We start from the raw sequence: 19,845 nt of genomic DNA, 5'->3' as shown, positions 1-19,845 counted from the left end.
GAGAAGGATATGTATTTCATGAGAAAATCAAAATAAATGGACTTTGAGTGCGGACCGAGCGAGCGTCGAGGCAGACAGAAATCAATACTTAAGCTGGGTGAGCGCACTCTGCAGATCGCCGAGGTCAACGTTGTTATTCATTATTGACACATTATCTGGAAAATTAATTTAACAGGTCGACTCGATTGTCACCGCATTAGAAATGGGTCTCTGTGAGTGATGAAAGGTAGATAAAAACAAAGCCGGGAAAAAAACCACTGGGAGTGAAACAGGAACAGGTGGAATTAAAATAAGAATAAATTAAAGGTATAGCCAATTGCCCCACCCTGTGATATTTTATGTCTTAATGCTATAATGATTTACATCCCCTGTAAAACAGGAAATGGAAATAAAGCCAATCGATAACTTTTAGTCTTATAGATATGAATAATTAATAGTGACAAAGGAATATACATCCATACATGTTAGCGTGCTTGCGTGGTTACATCCATGCATGTGTGTGAAAGCGCATGTTTAAAAAGAGCGCGTCAGAAAACTCACGTCTCATTGCTGAAGTTAGTTAGATGGACCGTGGTTCAGATGAGTAGCTCACAATCAATAAGCTATTGTTCACTCTAAATAGGTGTTTGTCCACTTCATTGATTAAGACCCAAAGACAGGACGAGAAAATCAAACCAGCCAATGGAAACGCATTTCAGCTCTTCTTCAGTCTAAAATAAGGAGCTACAGTGACACTTTGCTACCAGAGGAGGGGGCTGTTGAACAACACATGCCTGTACTCAGGTTTGAGGCATGGAGCAATGGCAGTGCTGCCTTTGGATGCCTGACTTTGGCCCACAGTTTGTCCATCAACAGCCGCTGAGCTGAATCTATTGCTGCTGCTGCTGATTAGTTCCAGTAATTGACTGCAGCAGAATGCCAGCTAAACCACTGCAGTGTTTATTTTTTTTGGGGGGGAAAGGTAGCTAATCGTTTTATGTACGCTTCGCAGATTGCATTTGGTAACAAGAGAACTTACACTGTTTTCAAAAGAAAGGGAAAAGTGAGTCGGCTCAACCCGATCGGTTACTTTATACACCAATTTCTGTTTAGCTTTGCAATTGTTATCAACAGATAACTAAACTCCTGTTTAGTGTTATTAGATTAAAAATTAGCGAACACCCTGAAGAGCATAACAGTCTATCCCAGAGCCAAAACATGTTAGACCTACATTCAAATTGGACCTCCCAATAAAGTTTGCTTGTGGATGCTGGGAGAGTCAAACAGACCCAGACAGAGAACATGCATTCCACACAGAGAGGAGCGCCCCAACTAACATTGTTTGAGAAACTGTAAATTAACTTAAATTGTTAAGTTGACTGCTTCTTTTATTATCACAAAGAGTGTTGCAACCATTACCATATCTACAGTGGGAGATAAGATACTTCTCATTTCTCACATACACACACAAACACACACTTCCAGATTCTCTTGGTTTCCAGGTTTCATTAATGTGCTCCCCCCCCCCCGCGTGCACTGTAGTAAAGATGTGTAATTCAATGCCCAATTTAGGCTTGTCTGTAGAGAATTTTTTGCTTGCTAATTGATAGAAATTAAGCCATTAATCAAGCCACTAGCCATCATTCAACCCAGAGAAGATGAATACAAACTTTCATAATAACCACCTTCCCCATTTTAGCCCTCATTAGCATTAATTTTTAATGTAATTATGCTATTCTTTTACACTGAGCTCATAAATTACTGCTCTTTTGTTGCTGGCTGGCCTTGTAAAATCCAAAGTAATGCTTTGTAGTCTGATCTTTAAGGCAATTACAGCCTTCTTCACTCTTTTATCTCTCTGCATTTCCAATAACCTGCTCGCTAATGATTTATCTCTGCTGTACCCTCCTCCCCCAGCATCATCCCACCCTCCCCGACACACATGCACACACTCTTTCTTTCTGCACCAGCGGCCAACTGCCCTGCTGCCAACTCTGGCTCCAATCCCCCATCCGCCTACATTCTCCCCATCTCTTTACAAGTAACCTCAGATACATTGGAGATGCATACAAATGCATGTGCGAATGCCTGCCTCGCCTCCAACAATATAACTGTAGTAACTCACTCAAACTCATGACTGTGTAGTACCTTTGTAAACAATGTCCCGATAGTCATTTCTCAGCTTCATTAATGAGTCTTAGGCTTCGGCAATGGTGACATCACCGGGGGGGGGACAGCAAGGTGAGAGCTCCATCTTAGCTTTGGTCTCCTGTGGGCCTTACCTGTAGGCTAGCATCTCTTGTTTATGTAACCCTTAAGCTAAGTACGCACACGCACACCTACACGCACGCACACACACAGGGGTGTGCACCAGCAGAGATTGGCATTAAACAGTTGAGGTAAACCCAACCAGTCTATGTGCTGGGGGTTAGAGAGCAGGCCCTATTGTCAGCAGAAGAATCCCTAAAGCATCAAAGGCTTCACTGTGTCCGTCTCTAAGCCTACGCCATACACTGCCCCAGTGCATGATTGGTAATTAGACTAAACCGCAACAAAAAAAAAAAAACAACTTTAAAAGGTGTGTTGACCAATACAGCCCACTGATTTATAAACACTACCAATTCACTTGTGTGGAGACTTTATTTTTTCATATCTGAGAATTACAAAAAACATGATTTACTAATGGACCATATCTGCTTGGTTTGTTTCTAATGATGATGTCTTCTGTGTGGTTGAGGACAAAGAGCTTAGGTTATTAAAAAGGTGTCTGCTGTGGGCCTTGGTCGGATGATACTTTAAGCTGTATTGATCAGTGACTGGCTCTGATGTTATCCCTGGAAACGTATCAAGTGGCTAATGCGGCTAATGAGCAGCTATTAGGCTTATTGATTTGCTGATTTCAATTGATAGCTTGAAGGCCCAAAGCCGCGACAAAATATTTGCATAACTAAAACCCTGAAGATTACGGTGCCAAAAAACAGAGACCCTAATGATTCATGGAAACGGGGACGTGTCACATAATGAGTAGAAAAAGGTTGAAAATGAGGATAATAAGACCTGATTTACACTAATCAAGAAGCTAAATGTTTTAGTAGGCGGGGGTGTGTTGGTGTGTTGCTCACTGAGGGTCAATGGGCCACAGAGAGAGATGAAAAAATTCCTCAGTGCATCCCAGGGGACAGCACATGTATGCATGTGTTTGTAAGGGGCTTGAAGCAGGATGATGTCCAATGACAGAGCAGGTGGCTAAGCTAGTCTAATGTGCGTTCCCTTGAGGCCAGACGCACAAACTCCATATATCTCCCAACACCCCCTCTTTAGAAAAAAAAGCACCACATGTCGCTTTACCATTTCTTCCAACAATGCAGCATCAACTACAATGTATAATGTATACACAGAGCAAGAGATCCCCTGTGGTGCTCACCTTGTTATCAGTGTCAACTGGTCTCTGTGGACTTCTCGGTTCTGTCAAATGCTGTCACAGTCATCAGGGGTCCATCACACATCATTCTGCTGTCTTTCAAACCAGTCATATAAAAGTCAAACTGTGGTGCAAGTTCCTATATGAACAGATTCTTTGAATAAACAGGGTTAAAACGTAGCCTGGAGCATAATTTAACCTCCACGGATATGGTAAGTGATATGTTTATGTGATCTTATGTGATATCTATTTGGCATCAGGAAATGAAGAGCAGCTGGTGACTGAGTGTCTCATGCACACACACTTTTGTCGTGTCTCCAGCTGATAATGATCTCCCACTCTCTAGTCAATAAAGGTCTGAATGATGAATTAAAGACCCAAACAACCTGCTAATGACAGGATGACATGGCAGCCACGCGTCGTGCTCCACTATCTTCTTCCACATCTTCTACTCACCCCAACTCACTGGCTTTTTCACTCCTCTGTCATTCAACCCCTTCTGCTCATCAATCGTCTTCACCTCCTCTCCTCAACTGACCGTCGTCTTTATTGAATAACCCGCAGAGGCAATTGGAAGCCTCTTTTGTTGCTCCCGTAACGTAATTGTGGGTGACCAACCTGTCTGCTCATCTATACATTTATCTATTGATCCTCAAAGAAAATAAATGAGGCTGAAGGCTTGTTTATGCGAAACACTTCTGCAATTATTCAGTTTTTGCCCTTATCACCAGCTCCATTATTAACACCACCTCACAAATTCATGCATCTATGAGGACGATTTCCACAAGATGGACAGCTCTACTTTTAAGTGTCTATAAACCTGGAACTAATCCATGACTGAGGGACTAGAGCTTTCTTATGGTTGTAAATTACAGATTATACATTTGAAGAAAGAGGTGATCAGTGTCAGGCAGCAAACAACACCTTAATCTCTAATCTGGGTCAGTGCTTGATGATAGGGCCATCAAGAGCACAAATACCTACTACCTACTATAACCACTGATACCTCAAATGATAACTGGTGATGTATTTTCATGACAGTTTAATCAAAACGCATTAATTGCATGACAATAATAAAAAGCACATTTGGATTATAGTTTTAGAAAAAGAAGGTATTATGGTAAGGGGTTTCTTTTTAACCTAATCTTATATTTATTTTTGAAAATGAGGTATAAACAAAGGGCCAAAAAAAAAAACAAAACCCACACTGTTTATTAGAAGAAAAAAAAATCAACTTGTTTTGAATGCCAAGTCAAATTACTCAATGCACTGATTTTTCTTTTTCCTTTTTTTTTTTAATTTATTTGTTTAATCTCCGATAAACAGGTAATATTTTCAGCAGCGGATATTGTTTTTTTTTTTGCCTGTTAGCAGGAAGAATTATGTCAAAAAATATTTAACGGACTTCAACAACATTTTTACCCAAAGATAGACCTTACGCCATGAAAGATTCCTTGATATTTTGTAGGGGATCCAGATCAATATACGGAATCTGGATCAGTTTTAAAAATTGGAAAAATCCCTACCTCGTATCATTGGCGACAGCTAAAACATTTTATATCTTAGTCTATAATTATGCAATTTGACTCAGTTATGTCAAAAGTCATTTTTCCTAAGTGATCAGGACCCAGATTAGGATAGGTGGATTTAGAAGAAGAATGGATGCATCTTCATACTTGTAATACCAAACATAAGGTATGTGGTTTAACAAAGTACAAGATTTGAAATAATTTGGGTACATTTTCAATAGGAAAGCTTTGTTCAAGTTCATTGTGTATTCCAACAATGTATGAGACATCCTTCCCTAGGAACTGAAAACACAGCAAACACATAACCAGTGCTTAACCAATACCAGGTGGGTGCAATTCCCTATTGCGACCCTCAGTGTTTGTATGAGTGTATAAGAGTGGGTGTGTCCATAGGAAAAATAGAGGGCATTATATGAGTGTTAGCCGATGTCTTGAGTCTGGGCTGCATCACAGGATCTCATTAAAGGGTGAAGCTTTCACAGGCTGAGTGGTGAGATCTTCAAGATCACGTCCACTTTCACTGTTAACATGGGGACTGTTGCGTTCTTACACTTTACTCAGAAGTTTATCATTTAATATTCATCTCATACTTGAGCAGTCTCATGTGAAAAAAGTTTCAATGTTAAATTCAATTTTGAGAGCAAACTAAATTATAAACACTGATTTGATTATGTAAACATTAGGCACATGGCAAAAATAATTTCTGTACAAAGTTGTCTAAAAGTGCATACAAAACAGGAGGAGAAGTGCCATTAAATATAACAATTACATGGTTTCAACCTTCTCACTAAGTAAAAGAATGATAAAAAAAAATACTGATTACTTTGTGAGACTAAATGGGTCTTTTATTAAGCATTGTGCTTTTTTTAATTTATTTTGTTACTATACAGGATTTTAAACTGATGGAAAAAATATAGTGTGCCTTTGTGCATGCGTGTGCGCGTAACACGTGAGCGTGCAGAAAAAAGTGCAGAGGTCTTCGTTTTTTGACCTTACACTGGTCAGCAGCTCTTTTATGAACATCTCTATAATGAAAGAAACACCACGTAGCTAATTACTTAATTGGAGCGAGCTCTTTAAAATGAAAATGATGTAATCAGAATCCTGGAAATGCACTCGATACATGAACGTCGACTCACGGACAGACATACGCCTCTCGTGACCTACAGTCCTGTTGACGTGCAGCAATCACGCAACAAACTCTTGAGTTGTAATTGATTCCTCTTCAACTCTGCTGGCTCCTGACAGGGTGTGTGTGTGTGCACGCGCGTGTGTGTGTGAGTGATACAGGAAAAGACCCAGAGAGGCAGAGAGGCCTGTTTGTGTGGTCTGCTACAAACTATATTAGTAAAGGTCATGGCCGTGTGTGAGTGTGTCTGAGCAGTAATTAATTAGGCAAATGTCCCCCACCACCACCTCCTCCACTTCTGACCTCAGTTGTAGACTAATAACCTGACTGAGTAATACATTATCCTTTATCCTGCCGTATTAAGGGATCTGTTGCAAATAAAAATAAATCCATATCATCTATTCTATTAAAAGTTCAGTTCTTTCTCCTGTGTTTGTCATCTTGATCATTTAGAGTTTGTTTAGCATTTTTACAATTTTTTTGGCAAATTTTTTTTGATTCAATTTTTTTGCAAATAATATGCTGCTAACAGGCCAGCATTATTCACTACAGAGTGTTTGTTTATACAATTTTATATTTATATATATATCTTCCTCCTTGTCTACTTCTTTGCATCATTTGACCAAACAACACATAAAAGCAACACTTTTTGTCACTCTTGATGCCTAATGCCAAACTTCAGAGGCCAGCACGTGCTCAGAGCCACCCAGGATGCCTTCACTTTGACCTCCAATGGTCAGTAATCACAGCTCTTACCACCCTGTCAGACTGGACAGCATTGTTGTGTGTGATGCTTTCCAGAAGTGTGCATTCAAGTATTCCTACACCTGTGTACTCCTTTGGCAAATAAGGGCAAAAATATTAGAGATGCATTTACTACATTCCAGTTTATAGTCGTATTGATCTTATATTTAAACTTTCATTATTTAATATGCTTATGATCATTTGAGCCACTGGTAGCACATCGACAGTCCCATCCAAACTAATAGTTTAATAAAGAAAATACCATTTTACCCCACCTGCCTAGCGTGCTGGATGTCCCCGCAGACCCCCACGACCCTGAACAGGAACAAGCGGGTCAGACGATGAATGATGAGTTTTTTACTACATATTCTACAGCAGTGGTTCCCAAACTTTTTGTGCCCAAGGCACATCAAAGGAGAAGTTAAAATCTGAAGTCACACCTATTGTGCAAAAAAGCCATATCATGTACAATATCTGTAAAAGTGCATAATTATTTACTAATGCCAAATAAAATGTAAGAAAGACAGCTTATTACTATAGTAATATAGCATAGTAAATATACATCTTCATTAACAAATATTTCGAAAACAATTTAGGTATAGAGTTTGCCTCTGTATTATGAAGTGAGTGCATACAAAGTTGTAAATAAAAACTATTTTTGCGTAGTTGTATATTGCAATAATCAATGTCCTATAAAATCAGTTTTGTTTTTTCCCAAGTTCCGTGTTTTTCACATAAATTTTTTTTATTCCATTTTTTTCAGAAATATTATTACATTTTTTGAGAAAAAATTAGTTTCTAACTCCTGTGAGGAAACAAAAAAAAATACTAATAAATAAAAAACCCATAATTAAACAAGAATGTATGTCAAAAATAAAGATGGAATTAAAAGGTTGATATAAATTGTAGTGACATGGATTATTCTTAATTATTTATATGTAATATAAAGATGTATGAGAGCATTAATGTCACCCAATTACAAAATCCTCCACACTGAATCTGAGCAGGTTTATTTATTAAGTCTTGATCAACTTAATTTAAATCAACCAAATTTAAATGATAGTGATATCATTACATGCTGATTCTGTCCATTTCTGCGTTCAACAGTAGATTCTGTTTTCATTGGTTGATTCCGTGATTCCATCCGCGATTCTGTTAACGTGGATTTTATAGGGCCCTAAATAATAATGTATGGTTGTCACACCAGGACTTGCCTGGTGTGCCGTGGCACACTGTTTGGGAACCACTGTTCTACAGCCCCAAAAATATATGGCAAAAAGCCGGAAATCTAGAAAAATTAATCAGGCTGGTGACTCAATACAAAGTTGCTGAATGTACATGGGTCTACTGGCAGCAGGTTAATTGATAAGGGTGACCCCAGAAACGATTACCAATCACAGAGGGTAAAAGGCTGCTGTCAATCATCTGTCTACTTGACCTAAGTGAGCACAGCATGGAAGCGTGCATGGTCAATTTGTGTCTAATCTTGCCTATGGCACTGATAGCTCGGCTGCAATCCAGCCCAATATGTCAGTCCATAGTTATCTTTATAGAATTTTTTTAGGCTATAGGCACCACAGCACCACACGTGACAGCCAACCCAGGCAGCATCAGCATCCCATTACCCCGGGACAACAAGAGGTCAAACATGGTTAGCGGAAATCGGCATTGGTCTCCATCTGTTGGTAGGACCGGCAGCCTTCAGGACAGCGGGGTCACCTAATCACTTTGCCCTGCCATCACTGAGAGAGAGAAAGTAGAACAGGTTGGGAGAAATCAACTTTAAATTTGCAGTGATGAAAAATCAATAAAGCAGTAATTGCTTGGCTTATCACCATGCAATGAAACAAATTGGGAGGAGAGGGATGGTGAGGAGAGGGCTGGCGTCCGTGCTGCACGCCAGGGCTTTTTTGGCTGCAGCCTTCAGAACGGGAGGGAGACAGGAGAGGAGTTTGGGCTTCACTGGGCCAAGGCAAGGAAAAATTCGTGATAATTAAATCTTCTCACACTGATTTTCTGCCAAATTTATTTCCCTGGGGACCATAACTCTGATTCAGTGCTTACAAACCTTGCATAACTAATCATTTCAACGTGGGGGCAACGACAAACCTGAATGAATAGGGAGGAGAGAGAAGGAAATAAAAAGAGAAATGGCTAGACTAAATCTGTGGCAAGATTCGATTCACAATCAATCCTTATTTACACAGGGTCAAAAAATGAAAAAGTAAACTATAAAATTATGTTTGAGTAAGACGTTAAAAGTGTTAGCTTAATTGACTGTCATTGCGCTCTTCCTTTCGCAATCTATTTGAAGTACTATACTGGCAGAAAAAAAAGAAATCCTTTAATTCTTGGAACAAATAGCAGCCATAGAGCCAATATAGTGTCGGTTCAATATTCCTTTGACTGTTCCTGGCATGATTGTGTTGAACATAATAACACAACAAATAAGGCCATTTATCTGAAGTAACGACAGGAGATGAGCCTAACTCCACTAATCAATACTGAATCAATACAAACCAGATTTTCTTACATCAAAATCACTGACACAGATCTTCCTTCAGCACAGAGTGCACAAGAGCAATACAGTGTGTCCCCCGAGTCCCGGGGTGGATCATATAACCAGTGGAAAGACCCGAGTTTAAAAAAAGGACAATGGTCTAGTCTGAGCGAGGATGCTGGGAATGATAATTATAGCGAGGTATAATTCAGACACTTTTCTTTATTGAATCCTCATGTTTTAGTTAATGTGATGAGATCATGGACACCAGATCACTCGTGTTTACCAGCAGATAAATTTCATCCCTTGTCCTTCAAGCGATGCCGTTCATCGAGGTAGCGTAGCACGCCACACCATGGCCCCGGTAATTAAAACATTTAAAGCAGAGCCAGCCCCCCCACCCCAGTGCTCCTGGGGTGTGATATGAGGGTCACGCGCCTGTAGATTCTAATTTGCGCATCATTTGTATTCATGACAGACACGTGCTAAATATTTAACAGCAGCCTGGCAGGAGTTTTGTATTGTTGGGCTTTCCAGGTCAAATAATTTGATTTCAAGGCAGATTACATTAAGCGTCAATGTCCAAGTCACCCTCCTCACTTGCCTCTCATTTCCTGTCTTTTATTACAGCCCGGATTGGCCACAAAACTGAAGGGCTACGGCTCAGCATCAAACAGGAGCTTGTTATCCACGGACTAGTTAGTTTTTTCAATTAGAAAGAGGAATCAAATTAGTTGTTATGCAGGCACACACCCACACATTGGTGATGCGAACGCTCGTGTGCGGACTAAAAAAATGTAGCTGACATAAACTGTTACGCAGAACAGAAAATCACACCCAGCGCGAGACTCAAAGGAATGATCAGCCAGATTAGTTTTCTCTTAATGATACATCAGATACAGCGATTGTCCTTGACTGAGGTATCCTTGAGTCATTGCGGGTGTGTATCCCCTCGTCCTTTTTGTGTTCTGTATGTTGAACAAGTAGATGGCAGGAAACCATAGCCAGACATTTTCTGTTTCAGCCCAGGTCCTGTGGTGATTGACAACAGAGCTAGTTAAACGGTGATGAGGCGTTAATGGATGCCGGGTCGAGGGGGGCCGAAGAGCGGGGGAGCCTGGGGTTGAATATTTAATGGTCACATAATTCCAGAACACTCACACATACACACCGAACCCATGACCTGTCCTACACACCGTGTAATTAGGGAAACAGTTCTTTTGCTTAACTGCCAAAAGAGCAAACCGTAGGTATATACTCTCCTAATGATATGAGTTAAAGAGCTATTATACGTCTCATTAAAATATATGATCTACCAATCTGGTGATGGTTTGAGGTAATGGGACTGGAGCAAGTTCAGGGCTAAAATATCATCTGCTGTGCTACAGGCTACTGTCCAACCCACATCCACATTATTCTGGGGTTTGGTGAACAGCTGCTCCATTGAAAGAATATTTCAGTCATAGTACAATAAATGGCACACGCGCGCACGCACAGTGTGTTTCAATGAATTCTGTCAGTATTTGGGTTATCAAACATTTGACACCAATTATTATGTCAACTGGTTGACCTTTCACTTAAGTTTAAAGACAACAGAGAAGATTAGGAATAAATTCATGGTCTATAACGCTAACAAAGTGTACATAATTACACATTTTATTGCATTTGAGAGTTTTACACAGTGTTATAGTTTATTTCTTTAATTTTTGACCTATCATTTAATGTGTCTTTACTAAGCAAAGCTATACATTATTATAAAGTTATAAATAATATACTGGTCTGCAGAGTTGATCTTTCCATAACCAAAATAAGACGTAGACATATAATTTTGTTATAATAACAAGTAACCAAAAAATAGTTTGATTGAAATGGACTTGATAGAAACTTTCAACAATTTTTCTGTACAAATCTGTTAAATTAGCCTCATTCTGCCAAAAATGATGTCTTCAGGATACTTGTAGATTTTAAATATGTACGTGGGCAAAACACTGAAATGATCAAAATCATTGTTGGGAACTGTGATGATCACTGATAAAAATGCATGCAATGAACTGCACCCCCATAATACTTTCACTCCTGCCTTTTTGTCTCACTCAGTTTCACTTACTGTCAGACTGCTCTGACTGGCCTGTTTAAACATTAATAAAATGCAGTGGCTACAGAAATGAGCTGAAAATTACCATTTGTATAATTATAATTAGATTAACAATGGTTGTAATTTGGTTTACTGTCTGTTCACACACGCACACACAATTCAACAATGCATAATGACTCAATGACTGTATTGCCTTCAGTTAAAAGACCCTTTCAGAGCACAGTCCACATAAACAGACTGTTTTACACGCAGTCAGTCCATCTTATTAAAGCTGGACTCACCATGTTAGCTAAAAGCCCCCTGGGCAAACAAACAACATCTCTTAGCTTTAATAGCCTAAACAAGGAAAGCAACTAACAAAAGAATCATCTACCCCTCTCATTCCCACACCCTTTAATATCATGCGTTTTCTTTTTCAACCGCCAGCATCATCTGGCTGCCCTTAGCCAGTGAGCCAAACACTCCTTTTAAGTGGAGACTTCTTTGTTAACTGATGACCACAGGGCGAGTTATTGATCCCCTCCTTCCTCTCTCTCAGTAAACCTTGCTAATAAAAAAAACCTTTCTTCTCTCAGAGCTACACGGTATCAACCAAGGTTTGGTACAATAACAACTTGCATATCACAGCTTCAATATGGACCAGATCTTGGTGGTTTTCCATTAAGGCTGAACTAACTAACAGATTGCCAGTCTAGGATGAGAATCTATTTATGAACAAGGAGTGTAGGTGGTAGTTTTCTTCTCTCCCCCTCCACTCTCTTTAAAAGGTTTTCCCATTACAGTTGACTTAGCAGTTCAAGTGGAAACTTTCTAGTTTTGTTGACCTGTAAGAGGCCCTGCAGGGAATAAGATGATCTACAATTGAGCAGCAACAGTGGCCCACCTCCTCAATGTTAGTTTTGCTGGGAGGAAGGGCAAAGGAGGATAAAGGTAGCCGACTTTGTTGGGCACGTTTGTGTGTTTTTGGGCTGGTGCCACTGACTTTTTTTGCTGCCTTGGAATGGGTCATTGATCAGGACCAGTTTGTTACCAATCTTAATCTAGGTTAGCAGAGTCCCAGTGCAGCGAGGTATACAACAATAGTCTGCACAGCGTTTTACTCGCACCACTCCACGACATTAGCAACACCTTTATCCCTGCTCAATGAGCAAGAGTGGAGGCAGCAGGTGCTTGAAGCAAAGGCTAGAAAGAGTCAACTGATTCCATGAAGAGGATGTTGTGCAAAGTGAACTTTGCTGAGGAAAGGTGTTTAACAGAAAACCTTGATCTGGTGCCCCCCAGCGAGGCACTTAGTCACCACTCTAGCAATGTTCACACACATGGTTGGAAGAAAAGAAAATTAAATGATCTGGTGATGGTTGAGAACACAAGAACAAATGAAAGTGTAAATAAGATGGAAACAAAACATGTAAAAAAAACAAAAAAAAATACAGAGAGAGAAGGCATCAACTAGAAAGACTGTGGTCGACAATAATAGGTGGAAAACAAAGGAGGAAAAAAAAGATAAATATAAATCAGACAAATGCAACAGAAAGAAATCAATTCTTCGAGTGACTGGAAAACTAAAGCAACAGTGTAGAGCTAATTAGTTTTTGCTAGCTGGACTTTCATTTGGCTGAAAGGTCAGCGAACTTTAAAGGTCAAGCTGCCATGCATCGTCAATGCAAACAGAGAAAAATTTAACAAAAACAAAAGCGGAGAGTTTCAATAGCATTGAAAAAAATACAAAAAAAAAAAAAAAAAACACATCACAACAAGATAATACCACACATGGTTGTGTGTGGATGTGGATGTGCTTGCACACCCACAGGGCAGAGATACGGCATATCTCGACTTACTCTCACATCATCCTCTGGTGAGAATAAGACCAAGGTCCCCAAGGTCTGTTAGCATATCCACAGCAAATTATTCTGACTATTTGAATGTGTATCATGAAGATCTTTCTGTGTGTGAGCTTCATGTTCATGGGGAGGTGTTGTGGTTTGAATACAAGTCTACTTTGCTGTACCTTTCTGCCCTGCAAATGATTGTAGTTTGTAGCCAAGTATTGATGAAGTATGAAAGTACAGCTGGCACAAAGAAAACACAGGTTTCCTTTTGTGCACACATACACACAAAAATAAACAATCAAGTAGACTTCTTTAAAATTACTAACGTATCAAATTCAGTAAGGATTACCTTGTCACCTCATGATAAAAAAAAGATTTGTTTTGTCTGAGATTTTGATCAGATACAGGTGATTTTTAGAAAACACAGTGAGCAACAGAAATTGTACAACAGATGTCTTTCAGCCCACATTTTCAGTGCATTTTGTGCTCCCACACCACACAGTTAGTAACCACAACTTTGATGGAGAGCAAAATCTAAAACAATGATTTCAAGAACTACTATTTGGTATTGACTGTTTGCGAGCCAGAAATTTCTTTTGCATTTCATCACCCCGTTGGTGTTTTTTTTGTAATTTTTCTTTTGCCACATTATTAGTTTGAAGCCATTACAACTGGTTTTCTTGTTGGGCAGAAACCCACACACAAACACACACTGGTAACTCACCTTCTTCCAGTTTCTTGCGGGCCTCATCTTCTCTCATGGCTACTTTTGCCCTCAGCACTTCATCTGTTTTAGCTGGAAGGAAGAACACACAACAAACAGTGCAGTTAGAAACAAAGACAATGCCAACACATGCTGTCGGACTCTAAAAGGTGTGCAGAAGTGACGGATGTTTGGCTTGTTTATGACAGACCTGGCAAAGAGGCTACTGTATACGTTCTAACAAAATGCAATGAAAATTACTACGTTGGCTGTATCAAATACGTTATTTTATCTATAGATATATCGTTTTACAAACTTGATAAAACCCCACTAATCCCACTTTGCAAAATGCAAGATCTCCCTATCTGTATTCTTGTTTCTAGAATAACAATGAAAATATGTGAAATTACCCTCTATTTTTAATTTATTTCAACGTAGATCAGCCCATTGTTATGCAAGAAGGAGTTCGGCTGCATGGGATAATTGATATAATCAATCGATATATTTTTATAACCCCAAGTTCAAACCTTTTTTTTAAAAAGCGTAAAAACTACAACCATATTGCCTACATGACTTGCCTACAGGGAAATGTAGTTCATAATAAACTTTTAGTCTTTTCCCTTTAACGTTAAGTTTTGAATACTGAAATGAGTGTAGACCATGGAATTTAAATGAATGGTAAACACAATGATATTATCAGATTAAAAAAAAATAATACTTAAATTGTTGAAATATAAATTAAACCACATTTTACAAATTATTGAGTGCATTCAAGCATTCAAACATGCTCTGACATCAAACATGCTCTGATATCAAGGTTCAAAGGTCATTATTTCAAAGCAGGGGTCGTGTGAAAAACTAATCTTCATATATGTTACTCTCCAACGATGTATTTGATTCAGCTCTACGCCATAACGAACATTTTCTAATTTCATTGGCAAGGGTCTTTGAGATGTGCTTTCAGAGAATACTTTCAAAGCACAAAATATAAAATGTTGCATTTAAGAATAGTTTAAATAGGTGGAACAGAAACATTATACAAATAAAATCAATGAAACAGAACAATAAAACTTTCTTTAAGCAAAAAAAGATGCAGCTTTTTTTTTTATTAGGAAGATCAGTCCGTAATGCATTATGTCGTTATACAATAAAAAGACACTTAAAGAAACAAAACACCTTTCACTGAATAAAATGAATTTAATAATATTGCCTGACAAATCAGTCATCACATTTTCCTTCAGTTTCTTCATAGGCTAGTAAAAGTCAACATTTCTTCCTGAGAGGTGTTTATCGTCCTTGTCTAATAAAAAGCTGAGGAGAAAGTGAGGCGGGAGTAAACATTTGTCGGGGCATCTGAAGCACGTCTCATCATGAGCAGTATTGTCTCAGCTCCCTTTTCCCTCCACCTTTCCCTTGGAATAATCGAGGTGTTAAGCCGCATTAAAAAAATATAATGCTGTGTATGGCAGGACTATCAATACTGCCACTAAATTAATTACATTTCCGTTGCGACGCATCATTTATTTTGCAGCGTTAAGGCCACAGTGGAGCTATTCCCTTTTATTGCTATCTCACTCAGTTGATGAGTGAGCTATGTAAAATTGAGTCTCCAATATCATTACACTTAATGAGTTTAAACTTTGAAAAAATTTGAGAGAGAAGAGAAACAGAAGAAGAAAGTGAGCCGTCGAGAGAGTAAAGGAGGGGGGAAGTGAATGAGAGTACTGCACTGTTTGGGGAAGTTAATACAATATAAGAGTGGGTGTATGTGTTTGTGAGCGCTTACAGCGTGTTTGTGTTAGGGCACAGCTGTGGGTGTCCAAATCTGGTTTATTGCACCACTCGAGATGGCGAATTGTTATGTGAACTCTCCTCATTTTATCCTTGCTTGAGTGTTGCAGTGAATATGTTGCATAAAAACACAACAGATACATACATTGAGGTGTGTGTCTGTAGGCGCATGCAAGTGTGTTTTGGTGCAAGAGGCCAGTGGTTCCTGTGTGTCTGTCCCTAACTGTGCTAATTGTATTGTTAGGTAATTGGCGTAGACAAAGAACCCGTCACACTGCTGTTACGGCTGGTTAAATCGGGAGGTTCCGCATCTTTACTAACAATGACTTTACATGGATGACTTAACCCTCCTATATCGCTCTCAGCTAGAGCGTCTCTGTGTGTGAGTGTGTGTGTGTGTGTGTGCAAAATGTGTAACTTTGCATCTTAGTGATTAAGCCCTCCTCTACCGAACTCAGCTAAGGTTTGTATACCAGTGTGTGCTTACATGTGTACAGAGCCATGAGTTGGTGCATGTGTACTTGTTATAATGAAAGTGATTAAAAAAAAAAAAAAAAATGAAATTCCTAAAGTTTGCATTATTTTTTAGATGGCACAAACAAAAAAATCCCTTTGTTACACCAATCTGAAATGTTTTTGTTTGTATGCACAGCTGTGTATTTCTCTCCGTGCACCTGTGCTTGCATGTGTGTACACATGTGGTTTTGTGAGTTGGAACTGACTGCTCAGTGTTCCTCAGTTCACTTTTTTTGCTCGGGGCTAGCGAAAGGCAGGTAGAAAACTGAGGTGTTGGTGGTTTGATGGCACGGAAGGGAGTCTGAGTAAAAGAGGAAAATGAGACGGGCAGAAAGGTGGGGCGATGTTTGATGAAGGTAGAGCTAAAACAGAGAGGGAAACAGACAAACAAGCAAAAAAATAAATAAATAAAAGAAAAGGATTTGTCTGCATACACAATACATGCACAAAAACAACAGGAGTGATTTGTCGCTTGTTTTTCTTCTGGTTTATCCTCCACCTTGATCCCTTCATCCCTCCCCCAACAGGTTCTCTTATCCTCTCGCTCGGCTCTCTTCTTGTGTTTTTGCCCTATCCCACCCCTCCCCGTTTTTAATGCTTTCTCTCCCTTCTCTTGCTCATCTCTCTAGTACACTGTGCCTGAGGGCGATAGCAGCAAATCAAACTGTTTATCCATCTCTCATCAGTGTGCTGCCTCACGGGGATCCGGCCCCCTCAAAACAATGAAAGAAGGCCTGAGCGCTGAGCCGGGGTATGATTTAATTACATCAATAAGAAGCTCTGTTAAAAATAAAGATCAACTACACAAGAACGCATTAAAGTGACATAATTCTGAAAATCCTCGCTGCTATCACAAATGCCCTCCCAATGTTACAGTTAAAAACATACTGTATTTGAAAAACCCGGGCAGTCGGAACCCATTTAGAACCATCTGTGTGTGCACATCTATATTTCCCAGCAACTTACTGGCTCCAGTTCATTGTGCTATAATTTTGTGATGGACTTCTATTAAAGTGGGTAATAAACACTTAGGTGTTAGGAGAAGAAGGGCCTTACACTTCATTTAGACTTCGTTCCGTCTTGCCTGCAGGGGCGGAGAGAGAGAGAGAGACAGAGAGAGAGAGGAGGGATGGCGACGGGATGGGGCAGAGAGCACCAGTGAAATCGCATTGTGATTATGAGTGTAATTGCAGCTCAGGGGCCCAGGGGCCATGTAGCTCTGATGGCGCAGGAAGATGTTTTATGTGCAGCAACAGAGAGGAAGAAAGTGAAAAAGGGAGAATGAGGGAGTGTGGGAGGTAAAGGCAAGCTGCCAGAACACATCTTTCTTCCTTTTTCCGGCAGCATTTTCTCTTCTATATCTCTTCTTTTTTTTTTTTTTTTCATCGTCTTCTCAACATTTACAATCACTCCTCTCCTTATTCCTCTTCTCTTTTTCTCCTCTGTCCTCCTCCCTTGGCAGGATTAGCTGGGTCTCGTTAGAGGGGAAATGTAATAATGCTCCCACCAGGTGGATCGGGCCCGCTCCATTATCAGCTGAGAGATGGATGGGCCGTGTAGGGCCGGCGGGGGCCAAGCGTGCACGCAATTTAGATTCAATAAACTGGCAAAGCAAGACCCCCAATCTGATTTATCTCGTACACGCCACCGATGCTTGCTGCTACGATGCTGATTCCCTATTACCGCTCAGAGAAGGACTATTCATTGGATGTAAGGAGCAGCATTCAGAGAGGCTTGTCGGGCCCCCGGGATAGCAGCAAAACAGATACAGCTGAGAGTTAATACGTTTACACACAGATAAGCAATTAAATCTAAGGCTGAGGTGAGTTATAGAGTTATTAAGAAGAAGATTGGGGGGGGGCAGCAGTGTTATTCAATGCAAAAGTGCTGCAGCTTGGGCCTGAGGCCGGTTACAGTAAGTGAGTATTAGAAGTGAGAAAGGCTATCATATTATAGAGTTCATGAGGTGAAAGAACAACAAAAGCGCAGCAGTCTGCCCACGTCATTCAATAAACTCAATACAATCCTTCCAAACTCGTACACTGAGCACAGAGTTCAGCACACTTACATCCACTTGTTCTGAGTAAGTTTTCAAGCAAGTATACTATATGTACACCAGTGTGTGTTCATATATGTAAGTGGAGATGTGTTGGAGGAAAAGGCCAGTTCATATTTACTCTATACCTGTCTGGGAGTGCACCGAGCATCACATTAGACTGTGTGTGTGTGATGCTGCAATGCTTGTGAAACCAGCTTTGATGTGAGCTGCGATCACAGAAGTGGGTGTCACTTCGTCCAGCCGCCAATCAAAGTGAATCTGAATGTCAGGCGAGAGGAGGCGCGATAAATCAGCCACGCAGATAACGACAAACAGAATATTGGAGGCTGTGCAGTACCATTGGAAAAACGTCCCTTCCAATCAGCCAAACACTTTACAGTGAAGCTCAGCAGCCGGGCCTCCAACCAACACTGAATACCAGAGAGGCACCAAAGACAATAAATGCATAAATGAAGGCGCAGACAGAAGATAAGACGAGTGGACGGACAAACAAATGGTTGACGCTCGCTCTGGCAAACAGCAGATCTAACAGGTACGTAGGTGAGACCAAAAAACATGAGAAAAATAATAGAGTTGGAGAACCGATAAGTGAACACAGACACACACACACTAACATATAACAGTCCTGACAAACAGACTGACAAAAACTCACTTTAGAGTGTAAGGTTGCAACAACATTTTTATTATAAAGTAAGATTAAAGGTTAAAAGAAATCTACTGTGAATCGAGAAAAATATAGGCTACAAAAATGAGAATGCTCTTTTGCTGACCATTGCAAGATTTAAAAACCAGCACTAAATAAAACTAATGACGAGGTCATTAAGTCTCTTTCTGCCAATGGGACAATCTAAAACAAGTTATTCATTTCAGAATTCAGTCGTGATATCTGATTTTATTTCCTACTTAACTGAAAAAATGCAAACATTAAACATAGTGATATTTTATTATTATTTTACAGCTTGATTGAGCCCAAACGTTCCAGTCTATGAAGCCAGACCTAAAGTTCACCTGAAAGCTCTATTAGGTTATTAAATTTAAACTAAAACTAGCCAAACTAGCAAATCATCAAATTAAATTGGAATGAAATACAATGGTTGTAAAATATTTTCATTTGGAAGTCTGTGGTAGAAGCAGTTGATGCTATAACAGGTGAAAAAACGGTCTTTTAAAGAAGTTATTCCCTCCACAACCACTAGATGGCACAACACGCAGTCATGATTCCACGCCAAGGCCTTGCCATTAGTTTGCAAGTATTCAGTTTCTGTTCCTTTATATTCAGTTTCTACAGGTCTCACTATGACCTCTATGAGTAGATCAACTTCACATATCACATCTAAAGTGTTTTATTGTTGATTGATATTGATATTTGTTTCGAGCACATCGAATTGCCTTGTGTATGAAATGTGTATAAAATGTCCATGCATTCATCAGTGGAATACTTGAAACCATAAGTAGGACAGCATACATCATAGTCGTGCATTTGTGAGATTTTATAACATTTGTAGTGCCAAAAAGCTCTTCACTGATAGAAAAAGAGACAAAATGAATTG

General features: G+C 39.6%; 1 protein-coding gene across 3 annotated transcripts in view; it reads right to left on the bottom strand.

Annotated features, from left to right (window-relative positions):
• The window catches only part of rsrc1 (arginine/serine-rich coiled-coil 1), a 123,458-nt gene that overhangs the window by 9,044 nt on the left and 94,569 nt on the right, over window positions 1–19,845 (bottom strand). For all 3 annotated transcript variants that reach the window (XR_003675345.1, XM_028464149.1, XM_028464148.1), the window contains exon 7: window positions 13,951–14,022. Coding sequence is in view for 2 of the 3 variants with exons in the window: in XM_028464149.1 (XP_028319950.1) it covers window positions 13,951–14,022 (72 nt within the window). In the remaining variant the exon portion in view is untranslated. The remainder of the gene's footprint in view (window positions 1–13,950; window positions 14,023–19,845) is intronic.

The sequence above is a fragment of the Gouania willdenowi genome, chromosome 13 (assembly GCF_900634775.1).
Source record: "Gouania willdenowi chromosome 13, fGouWil2.1, whole genome shotgun sequence".
Lineage (NCBI taxonomy): Eukaryota > Metazoa > Chordata > Actinopteri > Blenniiformes > Gobiesocidae > Gouania > Gouania willdenowi.
This window is presented reverse-complemented; position numbering and strand designations above follow the sequence as displayed.